We start from the raw sequence: 21,439 nt of genomic DNA on the forward strand, positions 1-21,439 counted from the left end.
GACAAACAGGTGCTCTGGCACCTCAACAAACAAATTCTGTGATGACTCATTATTGTGGAAGTCTGTGCAGAATTGCCTTATTTACACATATCAGTATGGAAGCCTGTCACGCTCACATTACTAAAACATCCTCTTTCAATTTTTCTGTGAATATCATTTACCAAAGCCCAGACAGTGCCATGCTCAAATTGATATCACTGCTTCAGCAGTCTCTATAGGTGATGCTTCAAACCAAATGTGTCACAAACTCAACAGCTACCTAGCTTCATAGTCAGCAGATAGGGACAGACACATCCATCTCCACCTAAGGCATGGGTCTAAATAGGTCCAGGGAACCATCTCAACAGGAGCGGTTTCTCTTCTAACGTCCCTCTAAAGAGACCGTAGATGATTAGCTTGAATGTAGGCATCTGTGTTGTACGTGTTTAAAGGTAGGCAATATGAATCCCCACTGATTTTCTTTGGAGTTATACGGTGCTTATTTTTAAAAGCCACTTGTGAAAATATTCCCTTTCTAAAGAGGGTTTTTCTACATGTCTTACCTGTTATCACAGGGTTGTATCTTTTTTATATCTGGGAGAAGGTAACAATGAATTACCTTCAAAACTATCAGGTTAGAAAAAATTCTACCGAAGTGTGACTTGGAGCCACTTTCCCTCAGAACCAGTGGAAAACCAATAGAAAAACCAATAGATTATGACTGCAGGGCTAAAATTCTGGTCCACTTCTAAGCTACATTCTTGGATTTCCTCTGGTTCACATGCAAAGAAAAAAGCAACTACAGATTGAGTTTGATCTGCAGATGAATAGGTCATACAGCCACTAAGACTGCTATGGGTGACAAAGTGCCCCATGGGCTATTGCAGACCTAGGTAAGTGAAGTGAGAAGGTTATGCTGAGTAAAACTGGGTCAGAATTTGCTAATGGTTTGCTGCAGAAAGCTGTGTAATGCTGTGTAGGCTGAGAAGCCATAGGTAGCTTCAGAGAAGCTCTTCCCAGAGCAAAAGATAGGGATGGCTGAAAAGTCTGACTTGCTGCAAAACACAGATTTCTCCTGTCTCCACTAGCTTCAAAAGACTTTCTGGCTGACATGTGCTCAGTCCAGAGAGAACAGCAGGGGGCGGGAGCACTTTGTCTCAGTAAAGCCATTTTGGTCTGAGTTTGGTACATAAGTACTTACACTTCTCAAACTACCGCAGGATATGGTTTCATGACAGGTCGTTAAAAAAGCAGAGATGCAAAACTGCAGCCAGAGAAAGCTCCTCTGTGCAAGGTCCCTGATAGTGGAGAGCTGGCAGCTGGAGTGCACACCTCAGCCGTGCTCCTGTATCATAATCTTATGCATCACGTACGTCAGGTCAGTAGATCGGATGGGGCACCTACAGCTGCCATGAGTAACCACAGCCCAGGAAACGGTCTGTGGCACTGCATGGGCAGAAGACACTCACCAAGGCATAGGGGGACTACAAGACAGAAATCAGCTACATGTTTCACAGTCAGTGTGGGAACTGACAAATCTGCTATGAAACGTGTGCCTGAAATACTGCTACCTTGTCTGTTCTTACACACAGTCTGAAAAATAAATGCTCATAGCCTTAGCCTACAAGCAGAGTTGGAAAGATTTACACAAAGAGGCTGGAGAATGGATGTCATAAGTTTGACTTTACACTGCCAGGGAATTTCCTTGAAATAGGGGGATTCATTCCTAGATTCCCCTGAGCAAACCACGACAGCTGGAGCAGCGACCAAGCATCTGCTCCATCTCCTTTCATATTAACTCAAGCTAAAAAAATAGGTGTTTACACTGTCAAACAATATTAATATTCTGCAGTTGTGCGTTATGTTGCTTTTAGGATAGCAGCATATTTTTTCTGAAATACTTTGCATATTATTTAGTAAAGTACCCTCGATCAGTGCAGACGTGATTCTGGGCTCCCATCTGTTTTACACCAGTGTAATTTCAATTCCTTCATCAGAGGAAGTCACTGTTTTATACAACCAAATTAATTAAAATTAAGTCCTGTGTTTCAGCATCTTAGACAAATAGGAGAAAGTTTGTACATTGAAATCATAATTTGAATTTAATTTCAGGAGGTCAGATTGTTCGATGTACCTGCTCCCATGAACAGCGAACTTGAAGAAAATTGGTACTATAATATCCCTGAAAACTAGTTGTTGCACCTGAATACAAATTATTTTGCGGCAGTAAGCCTGCAATTATGTGGCTACTGTTGCAGTAAAGAACAATGACAATTCATGTATTTCACTCCTAGTCATTTTTGTACTTACAGGGTGATATTCAAATACATTTATTTTTTTGCAATCCTTTGCTTGATAAGAATGATGGCTCTATGTATAACAAAATGGAAAAAATTATCCAGATTAAACATGAGAGAGCACTTTTAAGGTATCACATGGCATAAAGAAATAGCTACTTAGACCAGTGTTCAGCATTTTTAGTTTGAATATTTTAAATTGTCTACTTCTGAATTGACTCAGAAGACAAATCTCTACTATATGAATAAAACCTGTTTGGACAAAATTTCTGACCTGGTCCACTTCAAATGTATTTGGAAATACTAATAGCTGGAACATGCCAAGCATAACTAGTCTAAAGGTCTTCTGGAAAAAGAAAAAATTAAATGTTTCCTGTCATATACGAGGGCACCAAAGCATAAGCTTCATCTACCTAGCAAAGCAGGGTCACTGAAGCCGGCAAGGCTACTTTTAGAGGAGTGTCACATACCTTGCTTGGGTACCACTGTCAGCCTTGCAGCAGCTCACAGGTCTGTACCAGTGTCTGTAGGTACGGATGGATGCAGATACATACACCAGGTATGTATACATGTGCCCAGAAAGGGGGACAAGTATTCAGTGAGCGGTCACACGCCTGTCTGCCATAGCTTGCATGTCACTTGGCTTGAACAAAAGAACCGCTGACTTACACAACTGTGGTTGCCATGGTCCTATGCCGGCTCGGAGCTCAACTTCATCTGTCCCTTACCAGGGTGCAACCTGAGCTCTGAAAGGACTCTTTTCCAAGCAGACAGAAGTGAGCCAGGTTGTTCCTGGAAACACGACCGTGCTCCTCATTCCTCTTCTCTCCATACCCATTTCCTATGCTCCTCACAACTGCTGTGATCTATCTTCACTTTTTCTGGGGAAGATGCTACAGTGCACACAAGGCTGCCCCTGCTCTTAACGTGTCCCTAAGAAACAGCCTGTACTGAGGCAGCAGCTTAAAACAGGTGGCCACTTCTCAGAAAAGACAAGCTCTTGAGATACAAAGCATTTGATACCAAATGGCCTAGGAATTCCTGTAACAGCAAATGTTGCTGCTGTGAATCAAAAGTGCCAGATGAAAAGGGAGGGAGCTGCTCTCTGAAGCCAGCTGGGAGGGACAGAACATTGCTGCTGAAGCAGTTGGCCCCGACAGAAGAGGTAAGGTGCTGAGGATCACCTTGAGCTCGATGCACAAGAGAGAGCTGATCTGCGTGGAGCCTCTGCCATATCAGATACCTCCTGCAGCAATATCCTGCAGAGGCCTAAGGTTGCTGTAGCAACCACAGTAATTTAAGAAATATTGAGAGAGAGAGAGAGCGCGCGATTGTACCAACAGCAATAAAATAAAAAAAAGTAGAGCATGTCTCAAAACATCCTACAGCTCTCAGAAAACAAAAAAGGCCACAGAGCAGCCATAAAGGAAGAAGGCAGTTTAAGGAAGGCGTGATACTGAACACGGCGTTACATGGTGCAGGATGCTAGAGCACAATAGACACCAAACAGTAAACAGCAAGTCAATAGAGATTAGAGGTCTTGCATCATTTGTTGACGTTTTCTGCTGCCAGGTACTTCCAGAAGGACAGTAATAGGAAAAGTTGCCAGCAACGAGGCTTCTAAATGAACAATAAAGGCAAGGCTGACTCACAGAGAAAGACACTTGAAGCGGTGACTGATTTACCATGTTGCGCTTTTGGCTATGGTATAATAGGTCATTTTAAAATGGGTTTCTTTCTTTCCTTCTCTGTGGAAGGAAAAACAAGATGATTGGTCAAAAGCTTGCATTCAGTGGGAAAAACAAGCCTGTTACACCAAGGACTCTTCTGTTGCATTTGACAGCTACAAAATAAGGATTTAAGTTTAGAGGGGACTTATGCATGAGTCCTTTCTTGCATAAAATGTGTTCTCTCAGGGCTCTGAAACTCTATTCTCAGCCATACATATTCCCAAAGCAGGTTCACAAGAATACTGCAGCCATCTGAACCTGTAAGAAAATTGGATGTTTCTAGAAATATAAAAATATTCACCAGTTTCCAGAATGCCATGGAGAAGAGTGTGTCAACAAAAAGCCTTCAAAAAGCACATAGGCTTGTTTTATTTTCCTGCGTGATGTGGAAGGGTGAGGGCCCCTTTGAAAGGGCAGAGACCGAGTGAGTGGAGAAGTGTTGAAGAAAGAGTTGTGCAAGTGGCCTTTGTGATGGCCAGCATGATTCAGATATATCTTCAACTGCTTATCCTGTACCTAACTTGCACGCCTGAACCTCTATTTAGTTTGACTTGATATTCCATCAGTGTACTGTGGTAATAAACAACCGTAGATTGCCAGCTGCCCCGATTTTTAAGGGATTCTTGAATACCATTTTGCACTAGCAGCATATTCTCCTATAGATCTCAAAGAGGGTTTCTCTTGGAAACTACTGAAGGAAATAAGGACCATGCCGTGAAGGACCGTGCTGTTCTGCGAGAAGTATTTCAGGCTTCTGTAAAATGAAAGTCATTTTTCTGCATGGAAGACCAAGAGCCAGCAAAATCCCGTGTGTGGGCTTAATGCATAACTACAGAACTAGCTCACCGGCTCTCAGCTGGCATATACTCAAGAATCATTTAAATCAAGATCTAGATAGCTATTGCTTGATCAGTTACTGAAGTTATATTTCACCTTCAAATGTGTTCCTGCGAGTAACAGTTTCTAATATTTTCATAATATGATTTTCTCTGACTGCATGGCCTTGTATTCACCCATATTAAAATTTAAAACCTTGTTATAGTCTTTATTATAGGCAAGAAAGGTCATCTACTCATGTGTAAACAAACCATTAATCTTCTCTGTTTCAGCAAAAGCCTGTTGAATTGAACAAACATTTACTCAATGATCATAATTACAGTGTGTATCAGTTTATACAGTCCCAAGTGTATTGAATCTATGTAAAGTGCCTTTAAAATACTGCAATTATTTTAAAGACACAAATATAGTACAGAGATTTAAGAACAGGATCACTCTAATGGAGTGCTTAAAAAAGTAGTCTGCTCCTACGCTTTTGTTTGTTTTTGTTTTGGGGACTGATTTCTAAATTCTGCTAATCCCCATTGAGGAGCCTTAATTATTATAATCATTTTTACTCAATTAATTTTAGTGAATATATTGTAACAGAAATAATTTAATTAATAGTCAGAGCCAGTTCATACTGATGATCAGATGTCTTTAAGAAGCAAAAGGCTACAAAACCTATGTTTCTTTATCCTAGCCTAATCAGGTCACACCAGAAATACACAAAGGAATTCTCTATTAGATTTTTAACTGCTAAAAATAAATTGATTCTTACCTTTCCGAAACTCCCTTTCCCAATAGCCCGCAATATTTGAAAGTGGTCAAAGTTAACTGCAAAATAAAGGAGAGAAGAAATGGAAAATAGTTTGTAGAGCGCTAAGTCAGAATCAGAAATGAGATAAGACAAGAAATGGCAGTGTTTCTAACTAATGTCATTTCACCATGTGGTATTTACTTATCTTAAAACACCAAACATATCCAATATCTAGCAAAGAGGAGGTTTGCTTTAAAATATGTTCCGTTAATTTTATTCATCGAGTCATCTTGGCCCAATGCCTCCAGCCCGCAGTATCTCCAAAAAGGAAAGAGACCTCCATCCTAACCAAGTAACGAGGCAGTAAGTTAGCGTTATGCAGCCATGAGCAAAAACTGCTCAGCATTTTCCAGAAAGATTAAGATCTATTAAAAGAGTACTGAATAATTCAGGTAAGTAATACCGTCTGCTTACAGCTATGTAGTAATAAAAGATAGTATTGTTACAGTAATCACTCTGCAGGATAATTCCCATATTTTGTTACAGTGATGTAACACTGGCAGGATCAGCTCCTCCAGACTTTGCCACCTTAATACAATACATAATGCAAATATTGCAGGACGATTTCATAGATGTAGCACAAGTTTGTTTTGGGAGATTTCATTTTAGCTTGGCAGTAGAATGGATTTACTCCTGCTCCATGAAAATCTGACCGCACAGTCTGCCCTAGACACTGAAGTGGTTTGCTGTGAAGGTGAGTGAGAGATTTCATTTCTCAGAAATGTCATTGTTGTTGGTGTTGCATGAGACTGAACACAGCATGACCTTCAAATCTCTGGTTCATTGGTAGGTCTGGTGGTTTAAAAAAAATCCAACAACATCCTGGACAGAATTGATACGGAGCCACCAAAACACAAACATGACAATGTGTGATAAAGTTTTTACAGTCACTTGTCAGAAAAGAATCACACTCACAGCTAAACGCAGTGAACCAGAGTTGACAAAGTTCAGTGCAACTTAACAGGATTTTTTTAAATTAAAACTTTCTTATGTTCCTGGCTTTGGTCACGTACCTCCATCGACGAGCCCGTTATTGGCCTAACAGGAATGAGCAAAATTATGGAGACGGACTGTCACCGGAAAAATATGGTAACGAACAAATACAACAAAAATGTGACTCACATCATGATAAAGAAGAAAATCCTATAAAACTAGCTATACTTTAAATACTTGTCAACAAAGTTGTATCAGCTCAAGCTAAGCACTGAGTAGGGAGTTGCAAGTTTGATATATATCAAGCCACTGAAAAGGGCTAAAATCTTATTTTCCCGCTTCCAGTAATATATCATTTACACTATTAATGCCACTTACAATATATTTAAGCATTTTTTTATTTATGCTTGCTTACATTGTCTTCAAGGAAACATGGTTGGCTCCTTTCATTAGCGCAGCTATAGCAACCACCTTCCTGGTAATTGCTGGAGACCAAATCAAATCCAGAGCTGACAGAGCTGAAAGCAGCAGACTCGAGCCTTTAGCAAACAAAGATGGTACTTCTGAATATAGCAGTCTTAGGATTCGGATACTAAAATGAAAATGCAGAACCCTGCAAAGCTTTTATAAGCTGCCTGGAAATTGGAAAACTAATTTTGTGCTGAATCACAAGAGTTAGAGTTACCCAGATGTTTGAGAATCAAGATTGTCCATCAATGACCTGCAGCTGGGGGTCTCTGCCCACAGATTTTACCAGTGGGGCACTGTCTTGTAATTCCTGATGGTCGTGGTGAGTTTAGCAAAACCACCTTCCACACAGACTTACGTCAACTTAAATCTTGTTCCCACAGGCCATCCTTCCCAAGCGCATGCACCTGAATGGGGGATTTTGAGATCTTTAAGTTGATCCTTAAGTTTAAGTAGGAATTCAATACCACATTGGAAACGTTCAAAACTATGTGTTAATTGCATTCGTTTCTTTGATACGGAAAATTCAGCAAGTTTTCCCTCCAGCATGCTGGTGTTGTCTGTGTCACTCCTCTGCTTTCAAACCTTCTGATGTTTCCTGTTTATTTTAGCAATTTTTAACAAACGCTTTCCTCAAAGAAAGCTTAGTTTGAGTTTGTTCTTTACTTTGCAGTCATTCAACTGAGGACAGTTCCCAAAAACAACTGGAAAACTGATGAAACAGTCTGTAAATATCTAAATTTAAGTCAAGCCACACTTCAGTAGGACTTGACTATATTATTGTCCTGAAGCCTGTCTGGTTTTCAAATGCATCAGTTTGATGAATTATTTTGGTTTTGTAAAACTTTATTTTTAGCTATCAGAAGGGCATTTTTTATTGTCCATATAATTTCTATTCTATTTCTCTTCTTTGGTGGTGCTTGTTGCTCTGAATGACTGGAACAATATTTTTTTTATTTGATTTAATTGTAAATTGGACTTCTGTAAGAAAGTAATGATTAAATGAGGCATTATACTATGGAATTTAAGATGGATTAATAGTAAGTCAAATAAGTGGTTAAAAACCATAACCACAACAATTGATCAAATTGTCTCAATTTTTATATTTAACATTTAACATCCCATGGAAAGCTGGATGTTTCACTTTCAGATCTTCAATAAGAAAAAAGAGTATTTTATTTCTATAGTTTACTGTCCCATAAGCCTTATCTAAAATAAATGTGCAGTGATTGCAACACATTTTGTGCCAGAGAAAACAAAGATAATTTTAAGTGATTATGGAATTATGTAAACACACCTAAGCCTGCATTTGAAATGAGCTACACTTGCAGCCACTGCGGTTTTCTGGAAAGAGTTAATTCTCTAAACTGAGACAACTTGGTCTCTTTTGATCATTCAAACATACTCACAACATCGTAGATTCAAACTCTGGGGAAATTCTTCCCTTGGGACATTAGGAAAGGATAATAAAAAGGATATCTTTGCAGTTGAGACCAATACTAAATTCAGCTGAGTAAAACTAAGATGCTTTAAGCAACAGTCCCACCAACAACAGATCAGCCATGCAGAAGTCACGTTAGCGTCACAGCCCTGATAAACAGTGAATGGTCAAGCTAAGTTCACTGCCGCCTTATTGCTACACTAGTCATTCTCCACAGGTGTTTTTAATCTCACACTCTCAGAATTTTTGGCTTATTTTGTTCATCACACTTGTTTTTTAGGTTTTGTATGTGTTTTTTCTCCCTTTCGGTGAACATTCAACACCACAGGGTCACCACTTATTCTGAGAAGAATTACAGTTCACCACGACCTCTGGCATTTCCGGTATTTAAAATATCATCAAGGTCAGACGCTACCATTTCCTCTGTGGAACGAGGGTATCACAAGTATTGTATTCTTGTCTTCTAAAACATGATGTGTCTAACTTGTGGAGCCTGGTGTTGTAGCTAAGGACGTTTTACTAGCACAAAGCCCCACTGATGGTGTGGCTGGCGGAAGACACTTTCTTCAGTAACAGTAATATGACTATTATGCTTTTGAAAATAGCTTTCTTGCTATCCTTTACTCAAGATGAAAAAAAATCCTTTCCAACTTTTTTGAGCACTTCTTTCATTTTACTACTACACCATACTTTAGAGTTCTTAGACATCAGGTCTGAATTGGAGTCTTAGAGTATGGACATTTTTCAGAAATCAAAATTAGTTTATACTGTCTTCAGCTAATTTTTCATACAGGCAAATCCACAGAATGAAACTGTAAGTGTTAACAGCAGTATGAAGGAGTTTCAGTTTCATTGATTATCATCAATTTGGAAAAATCAACACGTGTTATAATCTCCCTTCCCCCATCTCCCACCTTCACCTCTGAAAAAGTCACCATTAATTCACAACCGAGAATGATTATGGCATAAAACAGATATTTGGCTAACTAACAGAGAAAATAAATTAGCATTTATGGCATCTGTTGCATGATATGGTATTAGAGTGACGGATGTGTGTTAATTTCAGAAATGATCTATATATGCATATAAATTAAAGTATTTTGTTTCTTTCCATTTAGTCATGCTCAAATAAACCTTAAATGAATTCCATTGCACAGCTTCAAGTCTCTATTAATAACTTTAAGTGCAAGTATACCTTACTTCGATTATTTTCGTGCTTTTGAAGTAGCCTCATGTAGAGCATTTTCCAGTAGTTTGATCTTGAGCTAATAAAAGCTTGGATGATTCTAATGGGATTCACAAGCTGAATGGAAGGTTGCACCCTGCTTGCCAGGAAGAGTCAAAAAATGTGGTCCTAGCCATTACAGATGCTTCATCAAATATATTAGTATACTCAAAAACTACCAGGAATATCTAGAAGGATGGTGCAGTGGTTTGTGACCAACTTGTACACAGGAGTCCCTCTCCTGCCACAGCCTTCTCATGGGACCTTAGACAAGTGCTTCAACATCTTCTGCCCCTGTCTGTAGAAACATGAATCATTACACCTCTAAGGCAGCTGTAAAATTAGGTATAGGAGGTAGTTTAGTGCTCAGCTACACAAGTGATCAGGAGAGTAGTGACAGCCAATTCAGTTAATAGTGCTATATAAAAGCACTACAGAGACGGAAAGCAATTTTCAAAGTGTGAAAAGTATACACTGCCATGGAAGTGGCGGTACAGATATCAGTAGATGATTGCCTCCAATCTCACACATCAAGTTGCCACAGAGCTGAGAGCAGAACCTGGCTCCCACTTCAGACCACACCATTTCTCAGGCACATCTTTCCAATGGCATGAATGCTGATAGAGCAAACATTTGATATAAAACTTTCCAGTGAAAGATAAAAGAAATATTTCTTGCTCCACTGCTCCCCAAGGATAAAGTACACTTTGGGAAAAATACGCACATCACAGGCTACTGGGTTTTTACTACCAGACTGCAGAAATAGTGGGTAGTTTTAGTGGAAATGCCTATTATTCTCTTTCTTTTTTTTTGTTTTTGCAAACTAACCGGCATGATGTACATAATGATATATGTTAAAACAATGAAGTCTTCTATATGCATTCATGTCTTCTGCATTATTCATGTAAATTACATCTAGCTCAAGAGGCAATATGTCTATTGGGTGGATTTTACATAGAGCTGACATCTGTTGTTCTTAGTGCAGCTGAGGAATAATTATAGCATGTATATGTGATTAGTCCAAATACACTCAATCTCCATTACCTGAAAGAATGTTGTATCTCCAAGAGCAAACATCCAATCCAACACTGTCAAAGCAAGGGCATACACATGCTTTGCATCACAGAAAAGAAATTAGGGGCCTTTCGATTCAAAAGAATCGAAAGAACTTGATAAGCATCCAGAGCTAAATCCAGACGTTGTCCTTCTCTAGCTGATTCTACTGATTTATTTCAACTTTCTGGCAGTAGCCAAAACCAGAACATGACTACTAAGGCATTAGGAGGTGTGCAGTAAAGCCATATTTGTAACACAATGAGGACTTCAAGAGCTTCGTTCTCACTGATCTCAACAGAAAACAGAAACAAGGAAATGTGACATGGCCATCAGCCAAGAAAATAGATTTTTATTTAAGTCTGAGCACTGTCTTACATTTTGCAGATCTGTTTCAGGGTGTTTTAATGCTTCCTGCTTCTGCATGAATGAGAAAAACAGACTAATAACTAAATCAGATTTTCTTTCTGGATTTGGCCTGTATGATTTGACCTGAGACTCACTGGACAGCACTGCTATTAGGATTTCAAACTAGTTCTGCAGTCTTCTTTATACGTTTGTCCACTCTGATTCTCCAGTCTTTTTCAGACAAAGTCATGAGGCTGTGCTGACAGAACCTCAGTAAGTCTCAGCAGCCATCAAAGCTTGTTAAAGTTGCTACTGTACTTCTATACAAAACACATAAGATGAGTAACCAAGTAGACACAGTCATATATATTCAGTAGTCATGACGGAGTCACCAGCTTGAATGGATACAGACAGGACAAACTTGAATAGTGCTTAAAAATTAGATTTAGGGGCATAAAACGGTTAGGGTAGTCATAAGGAGTCACATTCCATCATACTCTATTCATGGGAACTGCACTAGTGAAGAAAGATGCTGTTAAATTATGTAATGAATTTTTGTTGACAGAACGATAAAGCCAGGCATACCTTTGAGGTGAGCAAAGAATACAAAATCTGTATCGCTTTGTTAGGTTTCTGAGTGGAATGAGACATTCCTATACATTAACTGATTGGGGAACCTACTAATTAGAAAGAGCTACATAACCGAAGGACAAGAAAAAAGCAGTTTCAGAGCTGGTTGTATCTTATTACTGATGGAGCATCGTGTTTTCTGTCATTGAATTTAGGGGCTTTCATTTAAATTTCATTACAATGTCTTAATACTTCAAGCTTTATGGCTATTTTATTCTCAATATAAACTGTTTCTAATTATTGTTTTAATAACTTTTTATAATTATCTAGAGTTTATTTGCAATTAGAAAGAATTTAAGATCTTTATCTATCAAAAAAAATTTATTTAAAATTCAGTTATTTTTGCTTTGAACTTTAAAATGCATTTCGCTCTGATCATGTCTGCACACTGAATGTACGGAGAATGTAATTCCTGTCTCTTGGGACGTTCTGATACTTGAACATTAGTTTATACTCAGAAAAAAAAAAGATATGGCTCTTAATGGATCAAAATAATTATGACTATTGATTTGAAAATGTAATTTTTGTACATTGTCAATTGAACTAAAGTATATAATTTTGAACTGATATCATTTTTTCAATTTTAAAATATGACAAGCAGATTACAACGATAACCATCTTCCACCCTGCTGCAACTTCTGCAAGGAGAAATTCAGAATAATGTCCATCTTACAAAAGGAAATATATACTTTATTTTCCTCAATCAAAGCAAAACATTTCTGTATTATCAAAAGACTTTCATTTCAGACTTTTTGATTGATCCAAAGTGGTTTCTTTCACAGTAGTTCAGTACTCCACTGTGCTTCCTTGTGATGATGACTATGGCCATCTACGAGATTAGGTCGTTGGCTGGACTATATCTCCTATTATGTAGGTATACCCATAGCACTCACATGGTGCACAGTTTGTTCACTTGGTGGTGGTGGTGTGTTGGATCATGGGAGATATAAAGAGGTAGAAGATTTGGATCTACAGAAGGGAATAGGAGTATCAGATTCCAACACCTTTGGAGATATGTCATATCACAGAAATGCAGTCTGGTTTTGAACTGAACCAAAATGAAATCGGTTTGAAAAGGTAAACTTGAATTCCATCCAAATTTTCAAAACCAGCTTTGTTTTCCTAATATAATGCTTAATTTTTGTAAAGAAAAATAATGGCATTTTGATTTGGCAAAAAGCTTAATTACCCATTAAAAAGTTCTTCAGAGGAAAAGTTTGTTCCAAAATTCAATGAAATTTTACCGAAATTAAGACTTTTCTGTTGGGGGGGGGGGGGGAGAAAAACAGATTGACAGAGTTCCTTGTTATGTCCCATGTATGTCACCTTTCAGACTCGATGAAGTGGAAGCAACCTCTTCTCTAGATTGACAGAAGTTGAAAGAAAACCTCAGTATTATGGTATTGGAAAACTATCATTTTATACCTCTCTTATTCTAGATTCTATGAATAAATATCTGATACCATAGTTAAAAGAGTGGGCTAAATAACATGTGCTGTGGTGCATTACAGGAATTCTTACTTCCTTATGTTAATCCTCCTACAAGGTAGTACTTCACATGCAATTTAGCTACACGTCAAATTTGCCGAATTTGATGAACAAACTGATGCACAGTTTGCTTATCAAAAGCAGTGTCAACATTATGGGGTTCTACCCTGTATTCAGTGAAATCCACCCTCACATTGTATTATTAAAAGTGTGGCTTTTTCCTAAACGGATGGGGAATTTTCTGAATGCATTAGTTAAAACAAATACTGGAAAGAATGACAACAGTCTACCATTTTCCAAAATCCTATAAAAACAAACTAGAAGAATCTGGTGAATCAGCTGATGATTTACACTGTTAGAGAAACAAGCACGTGTTGCCACAACCAGAAATAAATTTGAAATCCCAAAGAAAACTAACGTTTGAAAGCAACCACGCTTCAAAAGAAAAAGATGCTAGGGCTGATTCTCAAAGCTTTTTTTTTTCCCTAGTAATTCTTCAAAAGAACATAATTCCCTTTCTAATGCTATTCTGTAAAAGCTGTAAAAGAAATGAAGTTGCGATTTTGCATTCACAAGGAAACTGCGACTCCTTGGTAAACAACAATCCGTTTGAATCCAAGATTAAATGAAAATTTCTCTCCAGAACTGTTTACACCTCTAATAAGGCAAAATAAAATCATATTGCCATTAAATACATCTAGTCTGAGAAATATATCAAGCAGCTACCCTAGACCTGTGAAATAAAGTTTGCTCCTTGGGCAAGTAGAACAAGCTGCAAATCATTACAGCTTTTCTTTGAGAGAAGAAAATTCTAAAGAAAAAGTCCTATAGCTGTAAACTGCAGTAGGACTTTGATCGAAGAACACCGTCATTCACTTTTGCCAGAAGTCTACTGAAAGGTTGCCCTGTGGTAGCCTTAGTAAGGGCTTCACCAGAAGCTCCAGGGACTGAGCTAACTGATTGTTATCCCAGGGGAAAACAAAAGTTTATTACTCTGTGAAAGGTGTTGGAATGTTTGTGTGTTGCTTCGCTCCACAAGAATTTTAACACTGATTTGATGAAATTAGCTACTCCTTTCTGAAGGATTGAGCGTGAATAGGTGTTTACTGGCACAGTTTAATTCTGATCAGAAGAGCTCTTGTGACCACATGTCTCACCCACGGTCCTTCTTGTGAGCATTAGATTAAAAAATAAAGTCAATTTTCTTGGCTTTATGTTTCCTTAAAATTAGTCCAAAATTTAACCATAAAATTTCATGATCGGGGAGTTCAGTGTGCTGCCTCTGTGATCTTCAGGCAGGTTGCTCTGCTTCAGAGGCATACAGAGATACTCTGAGGTGGCCAGAAAAAAGAGAGTAATTGAAAAGCAAGTTTTTGCCTGCCATGGTTTGCTTGAGCAAATGTAGGAAGAGACGAGAGGGAAAAAATTATTCTTTTAAATAAATGATGAGAATTCGAAGAATACAAAGCAATATGAAATTTCTGATTTTTTGATTAAGAATTTTATTTCAACTCCAATGACAGAAAGCAGAAAATCATCTAGATTTGGGGCCTTTCTTATATTTTTGCTTTCCATTTTACCTCTTTTCCACTGAAGAAGGAAATGAAAGAATTAAAATCAAAAGGTCTTCACTGATCTCAGCTAAACTGAAAAATTTCTCAGTATTCATTCATGACGATTTTTGGTTTGCTATTATTGTTGTCTATCTGTCCATGTGGAGTGTATGTGCATTTCTGATTTCGTTTTTCTGCTGAAATCAGAACTTTTCAAGAAATACTACTTTTCAGCTTGCTTTTAGCTTTTCACAGGAAAGCTTTCTATTTTCAGACAGCCTGCTAATGAGAGCAAGTAGAAAATACCTATATTTCACAACATCAGGAGCATAATTTATATGCTTTAGAGCTTACACACACAACAAACTGCTCTCTAAGACCACCTCACAGACACTGTGTTTTAGTCCTTCTTTATGATCCTTGTTATGGGATACAATGACAAGAGCACATCGTCATCCAGGTAAAAGACTTGCTCTTAGAAAACCTGACAAGAAAATGAGGCAATCACCTGGTCAACATCTCGGGCACATTGCAGACAGCAGGAGCAGATCAGGAGCAGTGGGGTTGATGGTTGGACTAGGTGATCTGAAAGGTCCCTTCCAACCTAGGCAATTCTATGATTTTATCCCTGTTGGTGGCAGTATGGATATTTAGATGGGATTAAGCTAATCATGACACTTTATGATAAGCTTCAAGGCTAGTTTTTGTTAGAAGTGTAGTTTCAAGGGCAACAGAATGAGATAGGGGATTTACAGTACTTTTTAGTACAGAGTTTATGTATTTTACTTTTAGAGAAACTGTTTTATATCAAAGTAGAGGTCAAACGCTGATCCGTGTCCCATTAAAATACACTGACTCTATTATTTGCATTTTCTCCTCATGCATAAGTGAGCACAGGCGATAAAGGTAAAGACAAATTTAAAATGATTCGCTAAGGAGGTCTTTTGACTTAGATGGCAATCCCAGGAAGGCAACTAATTAGCCTTCTGAAAATATGTAGGACTAATAATAAACATCCTATGTCAGAAAGATTTCAGCTCATACAATCTAAAGTACAACTGCTAATACTTGAAGGCAAAGTTACGCATTTAAACTAATGAATTTTAAATTTTTTCTTATTGATAAATAATAAAAAAAAAAAAGGTCAAATAGAGCTGGCAGAGCTAGGTAGAAATTCCAAGGAACATGAAATGTGTTTTGTCATTGCAGGACAATGTGGTAGGTAGCCCAAGTTGGTAGCACGTCCTCATGGGCAGTGCAGCATATAACAGGAAAGAATGACCCTCTATTTAGCGTCACCACTGATGATGTGAATTGCAAAAATTAGCACTGAGGATGATGTTTTACTTGGCTTTTTTTGGAATAATGCAAGGTCTTCAGAAATCCCAATGATGACTAATGTTACAGGCAATAATGAAGGTGAAACTCCCTTGACAGGTACCCAAGATTTAAAACAGCAGCAGCTGAGACAGCTTAAAAGGAAAAAGGGACAAAATACTATAGTGGCAAGCATGAATGGTGGCTAATACTGCAAAGAGGCAAGTTAATTTATAATAATTCCTGCCCCAGGATATCATCTAAAGCAAAAGGCATCAACAAGTTCAGAAAGGGGTAGAACTACAGCGTAGTGCAAAGTCGAAGTGAGGAGGAAACCCAGACTGTGACTAAGAAGAGAGAACTGTGCAGGGCTGACCCCTTGCAGGGGAAACACAGACAAGACATTCTTCTAACGATATTTCCATGCCTGTGGTCGTGGGCACTGATCTGATCTGTCTGAAATAATAACGTGGTACCAGAGATGGAGAGCAAGAACTTGAGTGCTGATGATGGGCCACCAGCCTAGATGGTCTTGATTTGTGTGGGTCAGGTTAGTGTAAACCTTCAGCAACATTATTTTAAAGCAGCCCTTCTCAGCATCTCATTAGTCTTCTGTTATTATGACCGGTTAATCACCCATACGTTAAGCTAAAAAGATAATTGGACTTCAAATACAGGGGCTTTTGCATCTAGGTTTAACAGAAAAGTGAAAGGAATTTGCACTGCTAAATTGATTACTATTTTTCAACAAGCAGCAAATAGCCACATTGTTGTGAAACGCCTGTAATGACTGATCAGGGATTTTACATATTGGTTTATAACTCATTGCTACAAAAAATGTTATCAGAAGTGGATGGTATTGGATGGGCTGGATGGACTGAAATGCTGTAAAAATTCTCACCTTTGCTGAATAGCCACCATTGGTGTCTGTCAATGGCCAGAGCCTGGGCAACCACACCAGCCTAAAGGCCAGAAAAGATTTGGTGGCAGTTAGAAAAAGTTACACATCAGTGTTGCAGAGGAGTTCACTTCTCATGCCCAGGATTCATTGTGACTGGCCACATGAAAGCACATGATTCTCTCTCCAGTTAGGCTGGCACTGAAGCTATGTGACATGAAGAACTGAAATTATTACATTATTACTAGGTTTGGTGCACTGGATGATAATGCAACTGACTTAAGTCCATAGCCCTGACCCCAGTACCACACGAAAATTATTAGGATTTATTTAGGCAGTGTCAGATCTTCAGCATAACCATAGTTTACCATAACAGAAGGTCTTGCAACGGGTTTAGCTGTATTTACATTCTGTAAGCATATAGCATTCAGGTAACCTATTTTCTAGTAGAAAGGTTTCTTTTGCACAGACTAAGTTGTTTTAGTGGAAAGTAATTGGAACTTCTGATATCATCTTAATCACTCAACCATGAATCCTATTATAAAGCAGTAATGTATAAAATTTTACTATTATAACTCACAAGTCAATTTATTTAAAAAAAAATCAGTGAAAGTTTTAATTAAAGATCCCTTTTTGTTGCTATGAAAACAGTTTTGTTTTGCGACAGGACAGAGATTTGGTTCAGAAAAGCTATTAACTTAGTAGCAACATCAAAAGTCGTCAAGGAACAATTGAATTGATGTACTAGACCTTATCACAGCCGGTGAATAGCAGGGAAGCTTTTGTGAGTCTCCATGCTGTTCATAGCTCTTTCGAAGGGTAAACTTGACATTGAAACTAAGGAGAAAAGTTTCAGGACCTGCTCGAATGTAAAATGTCTTTACGACCTTTAAGTGATAAAGCGTAGCTCCCTTTTGTTGAGAAAAGAGAGTTTCTGATTGACCATGTTGCTTACTTATGAATGAGCTGACAAAAAACATCTCTGAAAACTATTGCAAGGAGAAACAGGTTGACAGATGTGTCCAACAGAAATGATACTCCTTGAGAAAATGTATTGCTAAAATACAGAAAGTCTAAATTCCACTTTAACTGTAATAGACTTCCCTGTGAGATCCAGAAACACATAATAGACTATGAAGCATCTTTTTCAGCTAGAAAGTGGGAATATTCACCTGCCTCAGAGTTACTATGAGAATAACCTCATTAATAACTGAACTGGAAGGCTCTCTGAGGGAAGTTGCTATGGGAATAAAATGTCAAATTTCAGTGGACCAAACTGTTTCCTCCTACAATAAAATTCACCAGAGTGATCCCCAGGTGAAGGAAAATTTTTTAAATGAAGTTACCAACAAAATCCCCAGTGAGACACCAGTCAATCTTATCCACGTGGAGGCCTCTATAATAGCAAACTTGCCAGGGAGAAGCTAAGAAACCTCTTTGCTTTAGGCTCCTTTGGGCAGTGGCTGCTAGAACACTGCTCCTGCAGAGCAGGATTTCAGAAAATGAGTCTGGTGCTATGCTAATGGGAGGTTAGGGAGCCACGTGAATAGGATTTTACCCAAACACCTAGACAAAGTATGAGTTGTTCTCTTCTTTTTCTTCTAAATTCAGATCCCAAGAGATGAGGAACCTGTCTCCAAAACTGGATCTGGAAGAATTATCTCATCTATTTTTAACTGCAGCTACAAATGAACTATAGGGGGCAAATAAGGACACTAAAAGGGTCAGAAAGATTCACTTGGGATTGCCTCCCATTTAGTGTTTTCAAATCTAACCAACCCCATGGACTTAAAATGAATGATGCCAGTTCTAACTTGCAGCAGAAGCGTGCCTGACGTGCAGAGCCGTAGGCTTGTTTTTCATTTGCCTTTGTAAGATTAAAGGTCATCAGTTTGATAGCAGTGATGTTCCCCCCAGAAAAACCCTTTCAAAAGAAGCAAGAAAACCTGTGGGTTATAAATGTGGCTGTCCAGGTCTGGTTTATCCTTTGGGATTTGAAAATAGTATCAAAATTGCAAGAATTTAAAAAAAATTTGAAGATCATTTCTGAAGATGCCCGTGCATTTGTGTCTCGTGCCTCTTCCTCGTCAAAAAAGTCACAAATATCAATGTGAAAAACAAGCTGTATCCCTCGGGGCTCTGAGGGCACTAACTGGCCTTGCTGGCCATCACCAGTTTCCCCTGCCCCACCACCACCATGCCGCCCATGGCCTCAGGAGCTCCACTGCGTCTCAGACGTGGATCAGGCTGCTACAAAACAAAAAGCCACGAAGCGGCAGCTCAGCAAAGCCATGGCAGGTCCCCACAAGGCTCCTCATGATTCTTTGGAGCTGCATGTCAGGTCAGTCCTCAATGCAGCTAGATTCCATGTACATCTGTGCCTGGTCATGCACCCCAACGACCCTCCGGACTCTTGGCTGACCCCCCTTACTGTCACTGACCTGCTCTGCTCGCCTGGCTTGGGGACAGGGCAGCTGCACCCTGCCTGCTCCTGCTGCACAGCCGCGTTTCCAGACCTACAGCCCGGGCCATGGTTTTACAGCAGAGGGATCCAGCTGCAGGAGGTAAGGCTGCACAGCAGTAGCTGAGGGTAGAAGGGAGGCTGGGAACAAGTAAAGCTGCCTCTCATTATGGAAAAAGGCAGGGTTTAGTTAATGTAGCAGCACATATAGTGAGTACCTTTAAGTGCCAGCGCTCCAGTACAGAAGATTTAAGGAAACTTCCAAGTATTCCATTACTGCCTGGCCACAAAGAAGCACCTCAGAGTCCAGCAGAGGCCTGATGCCTCTTATACCAGTCACATTTCCATCGACTGCTTAAATAAAAGAAACAACTTACTTTTAAGACAGCTGACCTGCTCCATTAACCCCATCTGTTAGCCCAGCCATAGTTATCCATCCTCCGCAATTAAATGACTTTCACTATGTACTTCAACACTCAAGTTACCTCTTACTCGTAGGTCTCATAAATTTTTAACACTAAGTTATATTTCTAAAAAAAAAATAAAAAAAAAATATCAATTTCAGGTGTTGAACCTCAAATCCAAACCTGTGAGGTTCCAGAGGGACTGACCTGAACCTAGCTTTACAGTTCTTATTTTTTCAGTTATCTGGAGCCAAAAATGGACTGCTTTTGGATTCTAGCTAGAATTCTTACTATTTCACTGTGTGAATAATTTAGTTTCATGAGAATCACTTCATTTTGTCTGCCAATTTGGAGTAAAAGTTTTGGAGTAAAAATGTTCAAGACCAAACTTTTGTTGATCCAACATGATTGATTTTTTCCAACTTCAGTTGAAGCAATATTCTGAGTTATTAGTTAACATTAAAACACCTTTCTATTTCGATACTTCACTTTTTGTGACTGTTTTCCTTCAGGGTGTATAGAAAGGGTAGAAAAAAAATTATAGCAACAGCTATATTTCATAAAGAACTTGCAGAATTTCAGTGCAACGCATTTCTTCATCTCAAGGTTTACAGATAAATATTTAATGATGGAATTGGTAGTTTTGGTACCGAGACTGAAAAAGATGGATTGACTGTTGTACGCACAATGGCCACCTAACTGCAGAAATATCTTTTTAACTTGGAGCTGACGACTTGTTCTCTGATCACTATGCTACTTACATCTGGGAAATGCTTCCAGCGATGAAGTAAAGATAGTTTCAGCCTGATAAAAGTATGCTTATTTACACACCACAAGCAATCATGCCAAAGCTGATAGGACCGTGCATTGCTGAAAACGGTAAATATGAATAAGAAAATCAGGGCTTTTGTCTTACATATCCACTGCTAAGATTAGGAGTGAAACAAGAAAGATTTAAAGCAAAGCAAACACAGATACACTCACAAAACAAACCGAATCCACCTCCACTCACATCAGCTGGCACAGCTGGCACAGAGGTGACCGAGGGGAGGACTTCAGACCAGCCCCGGTTCCCAGGTTACAGCTGGGGGTTGGCATTACCAGCAGAAGGTCAGTAGACCCTCTAAGCCACAACTTAACTTATAAAGATTTACCTTATGTCACCACACAATAGGAATAAATAAAAGGATTCATTTGATGTAGGGGGTATGTAGCTGACAGATATTAATGGAAAGAACATAACATGTAATTTTAACAACAGAAGTTATTAGCTGTAAAGCACAAACAAATAGTGAACTGCAGAGGATAAAATTGCTCAGTGTAGCAGAAGGTTTGTTAGTCTTAATGCCTGAAACATTTGGTGGTATTAAATGTGCTTATACCAATTCTGTATAATCACAGAAATAGAATCTCAAATAAGTTTAATTATAGATGTTAGATGAAAATAATGAATATTGGTGATTCAGTTCTAGAGTTCCCCACCACATACACTGGGTTTGTTTTGACGAGACTAAAGTATGTATAAAAATATCTGTGTATATAGAGAAAGAAAGAGAAAGAACTATTTGCTAAAAATAT

General features: G+C 38.7%; 1 protein-coding gene across 3 annotated transcripts in view; it reads right to left on the reverse strand.

The window, feature by feature from the left end:
* Positions 1–21,439, reverse strand: part of STK32B (serine/threonine kinase 32B) — a 173,505-nt gene that overhangs the window by 139,238 nt on the left and 12,828 nt on the right. Inside the window, exons 1-2 of one of the 3 annotated variants that reach the window (XM_074589076.1) lie at positions 6,057–6,325; positions 5,604–5,659 (exon numbers count right to left, since the gene is read on the reverse strand). Coding sequence is in view for 1 of the 3 variants with exons in the window: in XM_074589075.1 (XP_074445176.1) it covers positions 5,604–5,659 (56 nt within the window). In the remaining 2 variants the exon portion in view is untranslated. Of the gene's footprint in view, positions 1–5,603; positions 5,660–5,783; positions 5,803–6,056; positions 6,326–21,439 lie in introns of those variants that run through there. The other 2 variants (XM_074589077.1, XM_074589075.1) reach the window with 2 other exon arrangements.

This window comes from Larus michahellis, chromosome 5, assembly GCF_964199755.1.
Source record: "Larus michahellis chromosome 5, bLarMic1.1, whole genome shotgun sequence".
In the NCBI taxonomy this organism is placed as follows: domain Eukaryota; kingdom Metazoa; phylum Chordata; class Aves; order Charadriiformes; family Laridae; genus Larus; species Larus michahellis.